The following is a 14,280-nucleotide window of genomic DNA, read 5'->3' on the forward strand; positions in this document are numbered from 1 at the left end:
TTTTTACATATAAAAAATAAATTATATATATTATATAATTTTAATTTATATATATTATAAAATTATAATTATATAAAATTTATATATACTTTTTGAGACCCACTTTTCCTTTTATATGTAACTATATAAGGCTTATATAGTATCATTTTTTATAATTATAATAATATTTTTTTCTCAGAGAATTTGGATACGTGACTAATTTGGATGAGACGTAACTCTTGGTACGGTCACAATCTTTAAATTTGAACGATTAAAATTATTTAGATTACACATTTTTTCTCCAATGTTATCAAAATATCTTTTACTTTTAAAATACCATGGGCAATTACCATGGGTTGTGTCTAAAACCACGGGCTTCTCCACGTAAAAAGTTTTAAATATCACTTGGTATGAGATTTTGTATCCCTTTTGTTTTTTATTTTACTTTTAAAATACCATGGGCTATTACCATGTGTTGTTTTTAAAACCTCCTGTAAAAAGTAATATTTACCTTTCACGTTTGTATCCCTTTTGTTTTTTATTTTACTTTTAAAATACCATGGGCTATTACCATGTGTTGTTTTTAAAACCTCCTGTAAAAAGTAATATTTACCTTTCACGTAAGAGCTTTTGAATCCCTGTTTTTTTTTAACTTTTAAAATACCATGGGCTATTACCATGAGTTGTTTTTAAAACCACGGGCTTCTCACGTAAAAAGTTTTAAATATACTTGGTATGAGATTTTGTATCTGTTTTGTTTTTTCTTTTACTTTTTTTTCTTCTTCTTCATCTTTTTTTTATTTACTTATATTTTTTTTGGTTCATTTTTTTTATGGCCAAAGGCCTAGAAAAACGGAGAAAAGGAGAAACTCCCAAATATTTAACGAAAAGCTTGAACTGCAACAACAATAAATTTGACGAAGAGTTGATAGCCAAAGACTTGGATCGGAGAACGAGCTTTGTGCACCGGTTAAACAACCTAGAGGACCGAACTGCTCTGATACCACATGAAACGAACAAAGTTCCTTCTACAAATTAATTACTCCAAGAGCATATTCATGAGGATATAAATATTATATTAAATATGTGAATAAGAATAAGAATGATAATGAATTACAATGAGAACGAGAGGCTTGCTTATATACCAAGCAAGTGTCTCTTCATGAAGAGTCATGTCTTATTAGACATGCCTGTTCAGCCTAATTACTAGCTTAACTAATTATTATTTATGATTTATCTTTATTATTTATATTTATATTATTTATATTATTTATATATATTTTATTCGTTATTATTTATGATTTATCTTTATTATTTATATTTATATTATTTATATATATTTTATTCATTACATGCTCACACTGTAGGTCTTCAAAGGCAGGGGCTTTGTTATTTAACAGCATATAAACTTTCTTGAACCCTAAAAAATTCTGAGGATTCACCTTGTTGGCAACATGACTCGTATAAATCTACCTCAGACAGCAGCCATATATCTGTCAGGGTGGGGAGGATTAACAGAACTCATTCTGTGAGAAAGATGACGGAGAAACCAGCTATAGCATATACTAGTAGAAAGGGTAATGAACAAATTATATAGAGCAACAACAAGGATTAAAAAAAATAAAAGAGCCTACCATGTCATGAACATATGACTACTTTAAATAAATGGAATCAGTTTAATAAACGAACAACATAAAATCTCCCTCTCAATGTTGTCATCAATAGTCGAGAAATTAACAAATAAATGGAAACAAGTTAATTCAAAAAACTATATTTGGAAAACTGTAATCACCAGTTAATAAAAAAATTCACTGGCAATCATGTTGCTGGAAATAAACTCGATGGGCACAAAGAACTGATATGAATAGGTGATCAGGATCTTAGCCATGAGTATATGATCAATGAAGGACAACAATTAACGAACATATAATTCCCCTCTCAATGTTGTCATCAATAGTCTAGAATAATGTCTAAACCAACATGAAAAGAGGGCCAACTCCGTGCCCTTTTTTGGGTTTTTTGTGAGATTCCATATGCTAACTACCTGAATATATTACAATAATGTCAATATAAGATATCAGTTCTTTTAGATAAGATCAAAATCATGATGTCAAAAGCTACAAATGAAATCCAGAAGATCAATAAACTTTGTGAAGACAACGAAAGCTTTATGGATAAGAAATTACCTGATTCAATCTTTGCAAATGTCTTGCTTATCTTCACAGATGTGGAGTTGATACCACCACAAAGACCTTTGTCAGAGGTAACAACAAGAAAAATGTTCTTCTTCACATTAATCCCTGCAATTCAATGCCAATAAGAACATGTGAAGATTTAAGTTTTGCCAGAGCACATCAGTGAAATCACATAACGGAGCAAGTCAAAAAATGAGATAAGTTCAAAAAGACCCACAAAATTTAAAATTATAAACATTTTCAGTTCAATACAAACAAAGATATACAAAGCAGTGTTTTTAGATAAACTGTGGCATGACTCATTCAATGATGTCACAAACCAAGAAACCTTGAAAGAGAAAAACGCCCCGAGATAACAGCTGAATTATCCATGAGAACCATATTTAGCAGTTGGTTTACTCACAGTACTCACTCCAGATCCATCAAAAAGGAGGCACAAACCAGATGCCCAATCAACAATTGAATCTCACAAGCATGGGTGAGGTGGTTTTAGACGCAACTGGTTAGTCTATAGCAGTAGTTCTGTGTAACTACATCTTTGAGGTGCTTCTATCAGACCACAGACCATATTCCCACTCTTCAGGTTATTAATGACAAGCCTCATCATCGATTTTCCAAAGTCGTGTGCTGGTTCATAGACCTTTGAAAGGCCTTTGACTCAGTCCCAAGGGAGGGGCTCTGTTTCGGAGGCTAAACCTGATTCGCATATCTGAGACCCTTCTTGTGGTTATCCTGTGGCTTTATGAGTCAGTTCCAAGGCATCTCTGCACTGGCCTGCAACTTGTCAGACTTTACTTGAAGAACCATAGAGATCAAGCAGAGGTTCCCTCTTACCACATCTTTTTGGATATACATTAACAATTTGGAATCGTTCCTCCATGACCATATTCAGGCTAGTGATGGGTGCCTCCTCCATCATGCTTTGATCTCATTGCTTCATTTCTATGAACAATATGGTCCTCTTGGCTTGCTCTCTGATGGGACCACAAAGAAAAATTGATTCCCTTTCCAGTTTCCATGATCTCACACAACTGGCATTCAACCTAGGTAAAGCCAAGGTTGTGATCTTCAATGCATCGGTAGGGGTCCTCCCAATGCATCACTTCTATTTCTGTGGGCACAATATTGAGATCACTACTTCATACTTGCTAAAACCAAGGTTGTGGTCTTCAATGCATCAATAGGGGACCTCCCAATGCATCACTTCTATTTCCACGGGGAGGAAGTTGAGATCACTACTTCATACTTGCTTGGGTGTCTAGTTCTGAAGGCCTCTCTTTGGCCTCAAAAAAAGGTAGTCTAGTGTCGACTCAAAAAGGGATATGGATCCCGATTCCCCCTTACCATTCTTGAGAAACAGTGTTTTCAAACTCATCGCTTAGACATTTCATCCAAGATTTCACTCCTTAACATGATCTACACACCTATAGTTCTCTATGGTTCCAAGGTTTGGGGACAATTTACTTGGGGTCAATTGGGCTTAGGACAAAGACAATTCAAATGGACTTTCTCCTCCACAAAGTACAATGTTATACAAACTTGTCCACAAGCAAGGATCACTATCCATATCTTTCACTTTAGTCTTTAGAAGCCATTGCCTCAATCAGTTTCCCTAGGCATGCCATTGTTGGTACTCAGGGGTCAATCATCTTCTCCAATCAATGGGCATTTCATCCAATCATCACTCTCTTTTAGATATTCCCTAGAATTCCCTGGTCAACATACTATCTAAGCAATATTTTCAAAGAATGCATTTACAAGCAGCACAAACAAGTTACTTGGATCTCCAACTCTAAGGAACTGCCACTAAATATTGCACTTTATGCAAAGCATTTCATAATGATGATGGATGGCAATATCATCAAACCACCATATACATGGAGACATTGCAAGAACACTATTTGCATCCCCCTTGGTTAGTTCCAAGTGGGCTCTCATCTACGAGTGGAGACTAACCATCATATTCCATGAGAGGTTTGCCGAATTTGTCATCTCTAGAATCCAAAGACAAAGGAGAACCTTATCCTCTATTACCCCTTATATTATGAGATCCAACTCACAAACCTCCCTTATATTATGGGATCAAGACTCACAATCTTCCTATCCACCCTTTCCAATTACCCCAATCAAATGTGCCTTGCCTTATTCATGAAGGTAATTTTGGGTTTCAATCTCAAGATCTCAAGTCACCACCAAGATCTAACTCCTTTTGAGGACCACATATTTCTCCACAAATGGCCTTCAACAGATAGCAAACACCAAGCTAAGGGTCATGACAGTTTAGTCTCCAAATCTATGACACCTCAAGTGTCTTCCCAACCACCACCTTCTATGTTCAAGTGAGCCCTTTGAGACCCTTGAGGAGTCACCATTCTCAATCCCAACATAGACATCACCAGCCCAATTCACAGCCAACAAAGGTGCTCTTCCAGATTGAGCGGCTCTTCCAAATCTGCAAAACCGACTACCCCTCCTAGGAACCAAGACACACTGCATCTCAATCAAGTAGCCAATCATCTACCAAGAGTTTCTTTTCCTTGGCCTCGAATGCAGTATACAAGGTCACTCCATGCGCTCCCCCAGATCATACAACTAAGCTCTTAACCAAACTTGCCTTGCCCTATTCAAGAGGGTTGTTTTTGGATCTTAGACTCTTGAGTCTCAAATCACCATCGTGATCTAACTCCCTCTAGGGGGGACACATCTTTCTTCACATTGCCCCTTCAAGTGTCAAGTGGCAACAAGCACAAAGTTGAAGGTCACAACAACTTAGTCTCCAAATCCTTCAGACCTCAAGTGTCCTCACAAACCTCCACCCCCTCTCTTCAAGGGATACCTTTGAGACCCTTATGGAGTTGTTCTCAATCCTGTCAAAAAATGCACCAACCCAATTTGCAAAGGTTCTCTTCCAAGGCGAGGGGCTCTTCCAAATCATTGAAACCAACTATCCCTCCTAGGCAACGAGATACACCACAGTTCAATAAAGTAGCTTCAACTATCAATATCTTGGCCTCAAATGCTAGTAGTAGTATATAGGGTCTTCCCATGGACTTCCTTAAATCATACAATGAGGGGCCCCTGGCACATTGCTACCACCCAATGGTCACAAACCTCCAATGTTTAGCCTCCTCAATATTACTTCAACAAAGAATTCTTATATGTTATGTTATCCTCCTGGCTGAAAATTTATAATCCTCAAACCTCGTATCATTTTCTTTCTTTGAGACATCACTAACACAACTAGGCTTGTTGCTTCTGGTTTCTAGATATATGACATTTGCTTATCACTAATTTTTTATGGCAGATTGTTTTGCACTCCCACTTGTTATCAACACTAGTATACTTCTTAATCCTATTTGACCTTCTGTGGTCATTAGTTGTTGGACATTAATTGAATCATCTTATCTTAATGACATCAAAAACTCTTTATTATTACTACCCGTGTATAGGGTGTTAGGGATGAACATTGATGAGGCAAATAGATGCCTATCCCTTCGAGGAGCAGGTGGCAGAAGGCCATCATCATGATGTCAATGGTCATCTTGAGTTGCCTTCCATCCATTGAGAATTAACACCCAGTCTGCAAGAATGATGCCTTCGAGTGGGCAGGGGTGTGATAACAACATGCAGTGTGATTCTGACGTGAAGAGCAAGCCTGTTTGAGAATTTACAGGTTAGGTATGTATCTGATAGATATTTGAGGTGTCTCTTCTACGTTTTTCTTGTTCTTCCTAGCAAATCTAGAGCTCCACAAGCTCAGTCCAGCATAGTGGTCTTGACAGACCTCCTAGGAGCCTCAACCATTGACATCCTGAGGAAGAAGAGAAACTCCATTTTCCATAATTCCCTGTAGTCAAGGGAGTTTGCATCTGCAATGAACAAGTGTGGGTTGGGATTCTGATTGCAGAAAAAAGGGCTACCTATATATCATCTTGCTGTATGCATTGCTTTGGAGGCCAAATCATTTCTCCTTTGGCACTTTGTGACAGGCTGGCAAGAGTAGGAGGGGAGGATGGGGAGTCCCTCTGCCTGGCTCACAGGCATTTATCAGCTCTCACCATGTGGTTATTTGAAGGTGCAAAGTTGGTTGGAAAATATAAATAGGCAGCAGGCAGCAGGGAAGCCAATAGCTGGGGGTACCCAAATCCACTGCTGCTAGAAGGGGCAGAAGAAGGACAAACAAAAAATCTAGCAAGGGAAGACCTCCCATTAAGCAAACTAGGGTTCAAAGAGAGGATACAGAAGCATCAGCATTAAATAACAGAAAATTCCAGCTGCAATCAAAGCAGAGATTGAGCAAATAGAAAATTTAGCAGAAGAGAAATATGGCATCACCTCCTCTAATGACATTGATGCAGAGCTCAGACTGGATCACAAACACAGGCTTTTCTCTAAGCAGGAATACCAAATATTTCAAGTTGGTTGATTTATACTAGCACAACAAATCCTTCATTGCTTAGGGAGTCGAAGAATGATGTTTCCAGCAACAAGCCATCTTCGACAACCTGAATTTCTTAGACAGCAAATATGAAGCAGTGGGCATGCAACTTGTAGAGTAGGTGCAAGACCGGGATAACCAAGCACTGGCTACAGAAGCTCAAGCAGCTACATATATGTAGACTCAACCTCAGAGGCAGAGGACTAGGAAAATCACTGATTGATCTAAGATTCTTTTTGGCTTAATCTTTTATCTTAATCATTAGGCTGAGAAATCCTTTCTCTTCTTCATAATAAAAACTACCGGTGGGCAATTTTTTGTCTCAGAAACAGCTATAGTTATCTTTATACTGTTGTATCTAGGTCTCCTAGGTTAGATAGCTATATGCTGAAACTATGAACAACTCAGTTAAAACAGGGGAACATGCTAGGAAAAATCATCCGATATTTAAAAAGCATGTACTTTTTTTGTCTATTAATTAATACTGAGTAGACAAATTTACGGAAAAAAATAATTACAAAACCCCAGAAAAACCAAAAAAAAAATTCATGCATTTAGTTTTGAGGCATATTTATAGCACACTTACTGATGTTCACATTACAAAATGGTTTCCCTCATTAAATACGAAATTTTGATCTACTGGCACAATTTCATCACTTTCAGGTGACGTTACCACAAGCATAGGTCCCGGAGCAAGAACAGGAACAGAGGAAGAGTTGATGTGAAAATTTATTAAAATTTTAGGACTTCGGATTTTTTTGTCAAAATCCAATTTTAAACTGCTCCAGAAGATTTATAGCACACTTCATCAACACCACTCCACAAAGAGGCTGTCCTCGCATGAAGGATGACAATTTCATTTTAATGGTTGAATTGACAGTAAACACCCATATATTGAATCTTTTCTAGATGTTGGGTAGTGGTCACACCATGATGGTGGATAAGTACTCATGTTCTATAACACAATTGTTGACTGTAACATTAAATCTTTCTCCTTCAATATTCACATCACAAAGAGGCTGTCCGACTCCTCACATGAAGGATAACACTTCAATTTTATTGGCCAAATTGACAGTAAATGCCTGGATATTGAATCTTTTATAGATGTTGGTTATTTGTCTCATGATGGATAAGTACTCATGTTTTATAACACAACTGTTGAATGTATCACTGAATGTTTCTCCTTGAAATTGAAAGTGATACAAGCTTTTTCCTCGGAAAAGCTTTATATATATGTATATATATATATAGAGAGAGAGAGAGACAGATATATATATATATATATATATATATAGATATACACATATACACATAATTGACCCAAATCCAATCAAGTCCCTCAGGGATACTAGCCAATTTTGTGGCTAGCATTTGAGATGCGCTCCATCCGGGTATTCTGCAGAAAAGGGAGCATCCTTCAAGGTTTTCCCTGGAAAAACAAACATACATATACATACATACACACACGCACAATTGACTCCAAATATCTTCCACCTGTCAAATAATTAAATCCACCTTCCTTCTATTACAAAATTTATTTCCCTCTGATGTCTATCTACTTTTAGGTTTAGTACTTTTAGCCTTTGTTGAGCTTTTTTTAAATCTTTAATATATTTAAATAACTTTCAAATAATCACTTTTCAATATTCCCTTTCTTTATCACCATTTTAATGAAATGCCACTACTGAAACTGTGCAATTTAAAGCTCCTTAAAACACAACTACTAGAAATTATATTTCTTGATGACATGCGCAGCAGAATATATTTGATATTGCAGTTGCTTTATGGTGGTTGTTTGCTCTCCTTCCCTTCAGCAGCATCGGAATTTAATAGTGACACGAGCGTTTGACAACAGCACATGAAAAACCATTTTTTGCTTCTACCATTCAGCCAGCGTTGATCTTTTACGACATCTTAATAGTTTCCTTTCGGCAACAAATTATTTTTTTGCTGATTCTCTTCTCAACTTTTTTTAAAATTAATAATTATCACAGTTCACTTGATGAAGAATTTGCTAGGGTTTCAAATTCTTCAATAACAGCAAGTACCCATGATGGCTGAGCAAACAATAACCATGCTATACATAAACGCTTCACAATTTCTTCGAAAATTTTATTCAACATAGGCCAGTTTTGCGTAATACAATAACTCTCCAATATTATATGCTCATTTCAGTAGTTGTGTTTCAGAGTAATGGAGCAGCTCGCCGTGTTGGAAAGCATGTTTATGTTCTTATATAAAGACATGTGAAGAGAACTATGACATACAGCAATTGTCGCTCACCACCAACCAAAAGAAATGTTGAAGAGCGAGGGGATTGTCCCAACAAGTTGGAGGTGAAACAGCCATAGATCAACAATGCAGATAAAGCTAAAATCCCAATGCAAGGAACCTCCTTACCGTCACAGCATGAAGACTGGAAATATGTTCATAATGGCTAAATAATTTGTAATAGTTAGGAGTGATGACGATATAGAATACATAACATATAGCCCAAAAGGCTAGCTCAACTGGTTCTCCCCAATGTTGTTCAGCATTTTACTTGTTTTTGTGCCAGCAGTTGCCTGGTTCAAATCCTTATAGATGGGGCACACTGGTCTACACCAATGAGTTTACTTGGGACGCTGGCCAGAAATGTACAGAAGCATGCCTTGAGTTTCCCCATAAGCTTTTCCTTTAAAAAAGAAAAAGAGTACATAACTTATGATATATATTATATATACAAGTGAAAAAGGGGGGCTACAATTAAGGGTTGTGCATAATCATTGATTCCTATAATAAATGAGTTATAATACAAGGGCAAGCAAGAGACAGGTTAGATATAAATTTTATTGTGTTTAAAGTTTTCCAAGTTTATTGTAAATCTATTTTAAGTCAAAATTGCACATCGAAAAAAGGAGGTGTTGAGTTATATATAATTGAGATTGGTGCATAGTGTTGGAATGTCCAAGAAAAAGGGCTTAGGGTGAAAGGATTTGTCACGAAGATAAAATAAGTTTGTTAATTCATTTACACTTATCACAGTTTAATTGGAGATTATAGGCTTAAATTGTATTTAAAAGGGCCATTTTGATCCCATAATGTTGTGTGAAATTGCAAATAAAGATTTATAAGCAAGTAGTTTGTTACATATTTCTTGATGAGTTGTGAAATAGTAAAATTACTGTAGAGCACTGTGAGGTAAAATGTGTGATTTAAATGTGCCAAGTGAAGAAAAATTATATTCACGTAAACTGAGTATGCCCATCTTGTAAGTGGCTGTATTATTAATTGACATATTAAGATTAATAATTCTTACAGTGTGTTGACAAAAAATTGTGAAAAAGCATCGATTTATTGACCAAATTTTAAAATCCATAACCAAAGTACTAGTACACAGAAGATATAATAAAAAGCCAAGTTTTTAAGGGGTTATATAGGCTGATTTGGGCCTCGTTGTTCGATGTGGATGTCTACGTGCCCCATCTTTCATGGACTTGTACGCTCAAGAATGTATGATGTCAACTCTCCATAAATTGCAAGGCCAACAACTTTTTTGATGACAGTTGCTAAACAATGCATGAGCTAGAAATGTCACATTGGAAGATAATTTGAAGAATTATCCAAAGAACATTATCATAATAAAATCATAGAGTAAGACCTACCAGGAACATCGCGAATCAATGCAGTGAATGGTTGCCATAATCCTCGAGAGTTCTCAGCCTTTGTTTGTATTGCCCTTAACTTTGATGATGCAACCATCTTCATTGCCTTTGTGATCTTTTGAATACTCTTTACACTTTTCATTCTATTTCTCACTGCATGATGTATTAACATGTAAGATTAATGGCTTGATTTAATTCTAGTTTTGACCCCTATCAAGAAAGGCTGTTCAGTTATAACCAACAAGATCCAAATAGTTGATGAAGTTCTTGTAGATGGAACCAAAAATATATTAATAGAAGCTAAAAATAAATTTATACTATACCATCTTAAAGCTACTATCATTTTGAAAAGAAAGAGAATAGGTGGAGACCATCTTACCAATTTGAGTAGAAATTGTTCGTGATCCAAAAGCAGGCAACTCCCTGAATAACAAAGTTTGGTTGTTAGAAATTTCTTTAAACAATTAAATAGAATCATAACTATGGTTGTAAATAAAGAAATTAATAAAAAGTACATTGATTCACATTAGATGATTGATAAATCACAAAGACAAGTAATCAATAGGTGCTTGAAAAAACAGCAACAAGGAATATAATGTATTACTCATTAAAAAAATAACATAAGCGTCAATGCTATCCAAAATACAGTGGTCCCTTGAAAAAGACCAAAAATATAAAGGAAGAAAACTCAATATTATTTTCATATAATAGGCTTAAAAGTAAAAGCAATTTGGTCAATCCAAGCCACACCAAAAAACAAATTGCATTTTGCTCTCTTTATAGGCTCACTACTGAAAATTTTTTGGTCTCTAAACATCATTTCAAGATCATGAAGATGTATGTAAGATGTACTTTTTTAAATGTTCTTGTGCCATTGTGTTCAATTGCAGTGCATATAAATTCTACAAAAATTCTTTCTCAATAGATTGAATCTGCATACAGCATGCTTCACTCTATCCTTGATTTTCTTTGGGAATCCACAGTCAAATACTTAGGGTAGTATTAAATAGCTAAAATGGACCATTAGCTTTGTCATTGCAAGTAGCAACGAAGGAGTTGGTGTCTGATAAATCTAAAAAGCCCAAGGTTTATCACCAAGTAATAACTCTGACATTGATTTTAAAATCCCTTCTTTAAAAGATAATTTTGGCATTTCGATCTAAGGATGCCTTAGGCATTTATAGGTTTTACAAACCTATTAGTTACTTCTTGAAGATAATAAGTTGTAACCTAGGACCAATCATTACACCCTCAAATGGGAGATATGCAAATTCCACAAACCAACTACATTTAAAATCTCATCAATGGGTATTCTCATTCCCAGTGTTTGAAGACATGCAATTGTCAAAATGGCCTGGATGCAACTATTGAATGTGTTGCAAGACTTTGCTTATTTTCTTCCATTTGGATGAAACACATTTCATCTATAGAGTTAGTGACATCTAGATTGAGTTCCAAGCCTTCCCTTCTCGCTATGAAAATTGCTAGATCATCTAATGCCCTCTATAGGGAAGTTTATATGTTATTAACCTTCAAGGATGTTTGTGTCCCACCAAAATATGCAAGTTAGAAAAGAGGTCAATTTCTCTATGAACCTCAAAACATCCATTGGTGTTATTGTGGAGGAAGGTAAGTTTGACAAGAAGTTATCACTTGCTAATCTCCACAACTATTGTTTAGAGCACCAAAAGCCTAGAACATAAGACTAAAAACTCCTTGAGGGAGACCTTGAATCATGTAGAATAATCCCCATGAAATCTCCGAAAACACAATATCCATTAACGGTTGTTCAAAATAAAGTTATGAGATAAAATTCTCAACCCAATGTGAAAAGTTGCACGACTTCAAATAGTGTCTTAAAGAGATGTAAAAGGCAAGGCTTGAGCTAGACAAAGACAACCAATTCAATGTCAATCCCTTCAAAGCCTGCAACATGGCCCCAAAGAAGCCATGTAAAAAGGAGTCAGTTCTACATGTTGAGGGTAGTATTAAATAGCTAAAATGGACCATTAGCTTTGGAAGTCATCAAAGATATTGTGGGCTACACTTACACATCTACAACAAACGAAAACTCATAGAAAGAACAAAGTGAAAGGCGAAGGAGATGATTAGGATGTTGCAAAGGATCACTTGATTCCTCGCATATATGGAAGAAAGACCGCAAAGGATATGTTTGATGCCCTAGTGGGCCTCTACCATAGAGAAAAGATAAACAAGAAGATGATTTTGCCAAACAAACTCAAATCTATAATGATGATCTGATTAGACCGATCTACCAATTACCTACTGAAAGTCATGGAAATTCGTGATCAGCTTACAACAATTGAGGAAAATATTTAAGAGACATAGCTAGTGAACATGGTAATAAATGAATTCTCAACTTCATTAGAAATATTTATCAAGGGCATTTGTTCTTTCGAAAGTCTTCCCTCTTTTGAGAGATTATGGGATGATTGTATCCAAGAGGAGACTCAAATGGAGTCAAAGGCCAAAGAGAAGGGTAATGACAAGTTGACAACAACCATGCCCTATTGGGACATGCAAACAAGGGTTGAGGAAAAGGACCCGACAAGGGTAAGGAAAAGAACAAGGCATCAACTTCAAAGCCAAGAAAGGACTTGAGTAAGATCGAGTGCTTCATTTCTCATGAGCACTTGCATTATGCGTCACACTGTCCAAGCAAGAGGAGAAAAGGGTAACAACAATAGAAGCAAGTGGGAGCCTCTACAAAAACAGATGAACAAGTTTGCTACCAAATTTGAGAAAGATTTCTTGAGGGTATCTTACCTTTCTACTAGCAAAATTCCAAGGGATGCTTCGTATGTCGAAAGTGGGAGATATCAACATATGACATTAGCCAAACAATGTTTTTCCAATCTAAAAGAGCATAACGTTCAAGCAGAGTTTGATGATGTTGCCAAGTACCTGGTAGCATGAGTTTGTACCATTCCCTTCCAACTCCAATCAAGTAACTCTTTAGACCTTGGTGATTTTCTCTTTGTTACAAGCCTCGAGAAGAAATTGCTTTCATTTTCTATTATGGATGATAAGGGATATGCAGTGGAATCCAAGAACCAACAGTACCTCATCACGCCCAAGCAATCTAGCCTAGATTTAATGTAAGTGATAAGAATTAGAGAAGGAAATCTATATAGTTTATAAGGTGAACCTATTCGAGCCCTAGTACATAACAATGACAACTCATATGAGTTGTGGCAAAAAGAGGATGTGGGCACCTACATCATAAGCCATTGCCTATTCCGAGGGAGATAGTCATAGGTATTCCAAAATTCAACATTAAGCAGCGCAGAGTAAGCAAAGAGTGCATGCTTGGCAAGCATCCCAAGGTTGCTTTCCCAAGTGGCGAGCATAAGTCTAAGGAGATTCTTGACATAGTACATTTGAATGTATGTGGACCAATGTCAATAGCTTTAGCCTTAGATTGAATGAGGGTAACTCGATTCATTTACAAGAATCTCTTTTATGTCCCTGATTGCAAGAACAACCTAGTGTCCATTTCGGTAATGGAAGTCAAAGGTTTCAGGGTGGCATTCATCGATGGAAAGGTACGTGTTTGAAAATAGAATTTTCAAAGATGCTTTTACTCATGGGTTCAGGGTTGGCAATTTGTATCAAGTTTCGAGATGGTCCATTGGGGACCATGTCAATTGACACATCTCATCTATAGCATCGAAGGTCTATTATGGGGACCTACCCAATGTGAGTCAGATGGTGACAGGGATGCTTGAATTCAAGAAGAGCATGAAGGTACATGTCCGAGATGTACCGAAGGAAACTATTACAAGGGAACCATTCCCCTCATGTAATAGGTCCACAGGTTTGGAACAACCCGAGGGGTTTGAGATTCATGATCGGGAATCTCATGTGTGCAGGTGGAAGAAATCCCTCTATGGCTTGAAGCAAAACACCCTGGGCGTAGTATGAGAGGATTGATAGCTGTCTGATGAAGCTAAGATTCACTAAGAGTTAAGCTGATCCAAACAATTGCTCGAAGGTTGTGGAT

General features: G+C 36.5%; 1 protein-coding gene across 1 annotated transcript in view; it reads right to left on the reverse strand.

Moving 5' to 3' along the window:
* The window catches only part of ATP3 (gamma subunit of Mt ATP synthase), a 151,517-nt gene that overhangs the window by 113,569 nt on the left and 23,668 nt on the right, over positions 1 to 14,280 (reverse strand). Inside the window, exons 2-4 of the mRNA XM_089446478.1 lie at positions 10,636 to 10,679; positions 10,257 to 10,409; positions 2,166 to 2,279 (exon numbers count right to left, since the gene is read on the reverse strand). Of these exons, the coding sequence (XP_089302604.1) occupies positions 2,166 to 2,279; positions 10,257 to 10,409; positions 10,636 to 10,679 (311 nt within the window). The remainder of the gene's footprint in view (positions 1 to 2,165; positions 2,280 to 10,256; positions 10,410 to 10,635; positions 10,680 to 14,280) is intronic.

Source organism: Pinus tabuliformis, chromosome X (assembly GCF_031772625.1).
Source record: "Pinus tabuliformis cultivar Carrire ecotype Pingquan chromosome X, CPIR1, whole genome shotgun sequence".
NCBI classification, from domain to species: domain Eukaryota; kingdom Viridiplantae; phylum Streptophyta; class Pinopsida; order Pinales; family Pinaceae; genus Pinus; species Pinus tabuliformis.